At 29.5% G+C, this 7,956-nt stretch overlaps 1 protein-coding gene across 1 annotated transcript in view; it reads right to left on the bottom strand.

Moving 5' to 3' along the window:
* Positions 1 to 7,087, bottom strand: part of LOC117178552 (venom acid phosphatase Acph-1-like) — a 13,302-nt gene extending 6,215 nt beyond the window's left edge. Inside the window, exons 1-3 of the mRNA XM_033369980.1 lie at positions 7,025 to 7,087; positions 5,438 to 5,667; positions 714 to 997 (exon numbers count right to left, since the gene is read on the bottom strand). Coding sequence (XP_033225871.1) covers positions 714 to 997; positions 5,438 to 5,667; positions 7,025 to 7,087 — 577 coding nt within the window. The remainder of the gene's footprint in view (positions 1 to 713; positions 998 to 5,437; positions 5,668 to 7,024) is intronic.
* Positions 7,088 to 7,956: the final 869 nt, after the last annotated feature.

Here is a 7,956-nt window from a genome sequence, read left to right as displayed (position 1 = left end):
TGTATCGAGCGTGTGGCGTGCGGTATGAGGGCTCGCGTTGTCCTGGAGAAGAATCGCACTTCGTGCTGGAACCTTGTGATATTGAAGGTGCTCGTGGATGATAGACTCTACACTACCAATACTGATTCCGAGTTCAGCCGAAATGTCTCGAACATTCATTCTACGGTCCTCCAAAATCATTTGTTCTACGCGGCGAATGTTGTCTGGTGTCGTCCTTGAATGCTTTGGTCCATTTAAACACGGTAGCCCTACTCAAGGAGAGTCCACAAATAAGATTTGAGAAACCGACGTAGCATTTACTTGACATAACGGTAGCTTGGACGTGATGCGCGCGCAGGTATTTTCAACTGTTTATTTTTACGATTCATGGAAATAAACAGTTGAAAATACACGTGCGCGCATCACGTCCAAGCTACTGCTATGTCAAGTCTACGTCACTTGACCTTCACTCATGGTCGTAGCACGCGCGTTAAACATGCGCTCCCGACGAAAACTATGCCATACTGTTCGTAAGGGACCCAGCTATCACATACTCAAGCCACGACCTTCAAAACATACATGCGCGCCATCTACAGCGTTTGTCTCGATCATATTTGAACAACCCTCGTATTTGATCACCAAACAGAACAAGTTTAGGAGGTGCGTGCGTGATCAAAAAAACGTTTGAGTTTTTCAAGAACGCCCTGCTGTGCAACTTTAAATTTTTAACTTACCCCCGTTTCGTTTTCTCATCTTTTCGTCATAATTCATTATTTTAAATTCCAGAAGCGTTCCATTCAGAAGATCACCATCTGGATAGATACCATTGGTCCAAGATGGAAGCGTAAGATTCATGAACTTTTCGGTGTCCAAAGTTGTGTAAAGAAGATACATATCAATCGACGAAGTTATGTTTTTGCCAGTCCACTTACTTAAATTTTCCATGAAATCTTCTAATTTTGCAAGCTCTTCCTTTACGTCTGGTTTTTCATTTGCGTTTAAATAATCCATTACGTATCTGAATGTACGAAATATTATATATTATTTCATTATAAATTGCTAGCATTATTTAATCACATTTCTATTTCATTTTTAACTTTATACAAATTATTTTATAGATTGCAATGAAACGACTTTATTAGTGTGAATAGATCTATACGTTTTTAATTTCGTCTTTGATAATATACACTCCAAGTACCATATGATAGCAGTTTCGGGGGTTTCCTAGCACTGGTCTTGTTAATAAATGGCTACCCTCGAAAAATAATTTTTCCAATTAAATTTTTTTTAAAATTTCTAATTGTAATACATAATATTGCGCAATATACTCGACTGAGTACTCGCTTACTGCGGCCCTTCCGAGGCGAAAGTCCCAACGGTCTCTCGCCCTGCACCTGAGGAACTGCGTGGGCTAACAATTCTAGGAATGACAAAACCGGACCGGTTTTTATGGGACCTGGTGTTTATACAATTTTTGTGATATTCAACACATGTCAAAGATTTTAAAATATTTAAAAGGATTTTGATAATTTCACAAAGATTTTTACGGATTTTAAAGATTTAATAAATGTACTTACACCAGATTTCAAATATTCTACAACCTTTTCGAAGATTTTGAAAGATTTTACAAAGATTTTAAATAATTTAATTAGTTCAACGAATAAAAAAGATTTTACAAAGGCAGATTTCAGAAAAAAATCACAAATATTTTTTTAAAAAATTGACAAAGATTTCAAAGATTCCACAAAAATTATCCAAAGATTTTAAATATCTCGTAAAGATTAAAAGGATAGCAAAGATTTGAAAAAGGCTTGTACATAAGATTTGAAAGATTTCTAATATTTATTAAGATTTTAAAACTTCCACAAGACGTCAATGCTTTTAAAGATTTCAAAAAGGATGTAGTAAACGAGATTTCAAAGATTTTAAAAGTTTTTTCACAGATAAAAGATATTTTAGTAATTTCAAATGAATGCGCAATTTTAAGAAACATTTCATAAATATTTTAAAGATTTCATAAAATTTTCATAAAGATTTCAAAAGAATGCGAGTATTCCAAAGATTTCAAAAAGAGTACAATACACCAAATTTAACAGGTTTAAAAGATTTTAAAATATTTTAGAAGAATTAAAAAGATTTCCTACTATTTCAAATAATTAAATGATTTCCACGAATGAAAAAGGTTTCACAAAAAATATTTAGGAGAGATTTCATTAATATTTCAAAAGATTTCACAAAGCTTTCAGAAAAATTTACCAAAGATATGGAACATTTTATAAAGATAGCAAGGAATTTAATGATTTGAAAATGGTATGTAACCCAGATTTTAAAGATTTCACAAATATTTCAAATATTTTAAACGATTTCAAATATTTCAAAAGACTTTAATGATTTCAAACGAAGAAAAAAAATTTTACAAACAAATATTGAAGAAAGCTTTCACAAATATTTAAAAGATTTCATACAATTTTTAAAAGATTACAAAACATTTCAAAGATTTTAAACGATTTCAAATATTTAAAACTTATTCAAAAGGTTTTCTACCAATTTCATATAGATTTTAGATTTTGAGAATTTTAAAGATTTTACAAAAATTTAAAGGGATTCCAAAAGGTTCCACATAAATTTCAAAATCTCACAAAGATTTTAAGTACTTTAAGAGTTTTCAACGAATTCACAAAGATTTCATGAGATTTCACAAAATTTAAACATTTCAAACCTTCAAAGATGACTTATGTTCGTAAAAAAATAAGAATTTGTTTATTTATGGGTCTGTTTTCTTTAAAAATGATTGATCAATAAAAAACGGAAATGGCTCATTTTTTACATCCTTAACAAACGGCAATTTCATTATTTAATGTGATAAAAGGAGACCTGGAAAAAAATACAAAAGCATTTTAGGGTATGTTTAAAAAATCGAAAAAAATTTCAAGAGCTTTAAAAACTTTCAAGCTATTTCTAAGTATTTAAAAATATTTCAAAGAGTTTGAAATGTTTAAAACAATTTCACAAAATTTCAGAAGATTTAAAATGTTTTTGAGTATTTAAAAAGGCTTTAAAGAATTGAATTGTGTTTTGTAATATAGGGAAAAATTATACAGGAACTATAAGTTTTTATGATATTTTAAAATATTCCAAAAGATTTGATCATATTTCTGAGAATTTCCTTGATTTTATGGAATTTTGAAAACTCTCAAGGTATTTTGAGAAATTTTCCAGGATTTCAGAAAATATAATCAGATTCCAAGGCATTTGCAATGATTTTAATTATTTTAAGAGATTAAAAAAAAGTTTATGCGGCTGTGTAGAATTTTCTAGAGAGTTTTAAAAGATACGGAATGATTTCACAAGATCTATAAGGTTTTGGAATATTTCAAAAGTTTTTAAAGGATTAGATCATTATTTACGAAGATTAAAATGATTTTACGGAATTTTAAAAACTCTTAATTTATTTTAATCAATTTTACAGAAACTCAGAAAATAACAGATTTCATAAAATTTTACGGGGTTTCATAATATTTTAACGGATTTCAAAAAATGTATTCACAATAAGTAAATTATTTCTTAGGGTTTCAAAAATGCAACCTAAATTCGCTTAAATTCTTTTGAATTCTTTTGAATTTTTTATTTTGATTGAATTTTTGTAAATTCACTCAATTCTACGCAGTTTGATGCACTTTCCTTAGTTTTCGTTTAATTCGTCTTAAAAATATTTTAAACTCACATTGCATTTTTAGATATTTAATTTAAGTCTCTTAATTTCCCTTAAATTATTCTAAATGCACTCCAATTCTACTAAAATCAATGGATTTTTAAAAAATGTTGTAATTTATTTTTATTCTTTTGTTTTATTTTAAACTAAAATTACAATAAATTTATTTTTTGAACGAGAATTAAAAAAATTTGTAGCCAAAAATCTGTCCAATTTTGATTTTAAGAGTTTAAAAAAGTAATTAGTTGAATTTTTATGTGTTTTTTTAACTATGATATCATTAGGCTTGCAATGCTTAATTCTAAAATATTTGGTTAAAAACATGCAGTTTTAAAGACATAAAAAATTAAAAATTAAAAATTAGAAGCGTTTGAAACCGACAATTTTGGATAAACAAATTTTTTTGCTGATCAACTGTGAATGCAAATTATAATGATTTTTAAAATTGAACTGTACACTAAGGATTAGAAAGTAAATAATAATAATAAAATTAATTTTACAATATGATTCGCAATTAGTTCAAAGATAGAAAATATTCAGATTTTTAGGTAAAAAATTAAATCGTTTCAATTTGAAAGTCTTAGGACTTAATATGAAGGCGAACGCTCGATTAAAACTTTGTAAAGTATTTTCAATTTAAAAAAAAACTTCAAAATAATGTATTCATAATTATTGTGCATTAATTCATAAGTAATTTACATTTATTAATTATTTAATCATTGTTTTTTAATTATTATTTCTAAATTTATAAATTTCAGATATTGTTTCAGTCTCAATTTGAAAATTTGAAATTTTCTAATTAAGTGAAATATCAATTGCTTAATATTCGGAAATATTTGGCTGTTTATTCAAAATCAGGAGTTACAAAACAACTATAGCCTAAACTTAAAAAAAACTTTGAACGTTACAATTTTAATTGTTTTATTTTAAAGCTTTAAGTTTGGAAATAAAATTGTTGAATTGAAATGTATAAATGTATAAATAAACAAAAATTAAATAATTTAAACGAAGCTTCTACTTACACTTACAAAAGCCGACTATTCATACCGAAATTTTGGTGCAAACAGAAAGGCTTTAGAAAAATAATTTTTGTTTTAAAGATTCCTGGAAAACTATCAAATTATTTTTTTATTTTGAAAATTTAATTTTAAGAGAATATTTAAAAAGGTTTCCAAAGTTGTCAAAAATTAATTTGGACTATTTAAGGAAATTTTTTTAAAGTTTGCTTAAAATTACTTAAAATAATTTGTACAGCTCAATTTTTATCATACTTCAAATAGAAAAATTTTTAACTTTAGAGTTCAACTTTGTTATTTCATTGACCGTGAAAAATGTATGTTGTAGTAGCCCTAAAAAAATAAATTAAAAAGGGTCGTGTCTTGGTTCACCGAAATCCAGCGAGCGAAAAAAAATGTTGATGAGCCGCGGCAACCTGGAAAAGTGTGGGTAGGCTTATAAAAGATTATATATTAAAAATGGTACAAGATTAGAATTTTTGTACTTAAGAATTAATAGTCAGGGAAAATGTAAAATTAGTTAGGGAAAAATCAGGGGAAAGTCAAATAATTTAAAAAATGAAAGTTTGCGACCACTGAATTTTACTGTTTACATGGGGATTAGGCTCTAAAGTACTTCTAATTTTTCAACTTAAATTTATAATTGTTCCTTTTTTCGAAAAATATTCTACATATGAACTCAGGTTTAAATATTGCCCGTACTTAATTATTTTAAATTGAAAAAACTCACTCAGGACATATTTGAGGGAAAAACAGGACATCTTCTATTTTGTCTTCAGATTTTATGGGTACCTCCGCTGCTGGAAACAAACCCTTCAAAATCAAGTTTGAAGATTCTTTTGTACGATTCACGTCCGAACATCTAGCTTCAACAGAACCCGGGATATAAGTAGATCCCAAAAAATCATTGTATGTATCACGAAGAAATAGACCAAGGTCAAATGCCCTTGACTTGCCACTCTGAATAAAACATTTTTAATACATTTTATAAATGTATACTTAGAAATAATTAAAAATATTCACAGTAAAAAATGATACACAAAAAGTTTAAACCTTAAATTTAGAAATGCCCTGAAATTCTGAGTACGGGAAAAATTAAGGATAAAAAGTCATTCAGGTGAAACTGCTAAGAGTAATCTCGGCATGCCCAAAAATTAGTACCATAAAGGGTTTCGTAGCCTATTAGGACGTTAATTAGGTCGTTTAAATGAACATCTCCTATAGACTTTCCCTCACCTATTCCTTCTTTTTCCATTACTTTTTTTCATTTTCCCTACTTTCTCCTTCACCTACCCTATCCTCACTTGCCTAGTAACCTTTCCCTTATTTTCCCTGTGTCATTAACATCACTTCTTCTACTTCCTCTAAAATAACTTCCCCTACGTCTTATACTTCTCATACTCTCACTTCCCTTAATTTTACCAACTTCCAATACTTTAAGTCCCCTCACTTTCATTACTCCTAATAGTTCATTGCACTTCTCAGAATCTCATCCTTCTTTTACTTCTTCTGCTTCACCTTACTTCTCCCTCCCTCGCCTCCCTTCCTATACTTTTCCACTTACTTCCCCTACTTCGTTCGCCTATACTTCCCTTCCACTCAATTCCTCTACTACCCATATTCCCTCGTTCTCCTACTTTCCTTCCCCTCTATACTTCATCATCCCTCACTTCCTTTTACTAACTCACCCTCATTTCCTTCTCACCTCTGTTCACCCCTGACTTTCCTACTTTTCCTCCCCTAACTTCCCTGATTCATGTACTTCTCCTGATTTTCATAACATCCCGTACTTATCCCCACTCTTCACATTTCCCCTCCTGTCGCTTCTCCTGCTTTCTTAAGATTGCCAAACTTTTTTTGTACCTTCTCTACTTCCCCTCCACTCACTTCTTCTACTTCCCTCACGTTTTCCACTGCGACGCAATCTTCCTACTTCTTACTTCTTCTGCTTCTCTTATATCACCTTACTTATCCCGCCCCTCCCTTACTATACCTTCTTTATAATCACTCCTCCTAATAGTCTCCCTTTTTATTCTCCTACCCCCCTTCCCTGCCATCCCAAGTAAAAAGCTGTATATAGTTTACATATAGTAGACAATCAAGTAATAGAATACTGATTTTTCATTATTTTACGCAGCAAAATTTATGAAACAAATGAAAAATATCATTGTTCTAGTCCACTATATACAAACTATATATAACGTTTTCACCTGGGATGTCTTTTCACTCCTCACTGTCCCTTACTTACTCATCTTTAACTCTTCACCACCCTTGTCTCCCCTAACTTTCCTAGTTCCCTTACTCATACTCCCCCTACTTTGCTTCCTCCCACTTCTACTTCCTCTACTTCTCTTTCTCTCAGTTCTTCTCCTTCCCTCATCCCATTTCCCTTTACTTTCCCTACTTTCTCTCCGTTGAATTCCACGGCGCACCGACTGGCTTTTAATTTGTAATCTTTTAGGGAATTTTCAAAGATTTCAAGGAATTATTATTGAATTTCGGAAGATATAGATTTACGTTATCTTATAAGTTCTCCGAGGATTTCAATGGTTTCAAGGAATTTCAAAACAGTCAATGTATTTTAATATATTTTTTAGGAGTTCAGAAAATATCATCATAGAAGTTCACGGGATTTTAGAATATTTTAATGGATTTCAAAGAATTTATTTTCCTTAGAAGTGAGGTATTTTGTAGGGTTTCTAAGATTGGAATTCAGTTTTTCAACTTCAACCTGTATTCTTAATACTTTATCCTGATTTATATTTAATTCTTTGGAATTCGTTTTAATTAAAAATTTTTTTAATTCACTTGAAGAATTTGAAATATTTTATGTTATTTGAAAAGATGACAAAGAAATTTGTTAATATTTTAAGTAATTTAATAATAAATAAATATTTTAGGGAATTCGAAAAGATTCCCAGGGGTTTTTAAAAGCTTTAAAAAGTTTGAGGGAATTTCGATAGATGCCAAAATATTTAAGAATATGTAGAAAATTTAAAAAGATTTACAAAATTTTCTTTTTTTATTTCAATAGTTTGAAGAGATTTAGAACATTTTAGAATATTTACAAATATTTCAAAAGATTTTAAGGGTTTTAATCGTTGTAAGGGATTATAAGGGATTGTAATATTTTAATGGATGTCAATAATTTATTTCCAAGAATGAAGGGAATTATTAGGGCTTCAAAGATTTGAAGAGATTTTCAAATATTTTTTGTATTTTATTTATAATTCGCCCTGTTTTCTGACT

Source organism: Belonocnema kinseyi, chromosome 8 (assembly GCF_010883055.1).
Source record: "Belonocnema kinseyi isolate 2016_QV_RU_SX_M_011 chromosome 8, B_treatae_v1, whole genome shotgun sequence".
NCBI classification, from domain to species: Eukaryota; Metazoa; Arthropoda; class Insecta; order Hymenoptera; family Cynipidae; genus Belonocnema; species Belonocnema kinseyi.
Note: the sequence above shows the minus strand (reverse complement) of the source record. Positions and strands in the feature narration are given on the sequence as shown.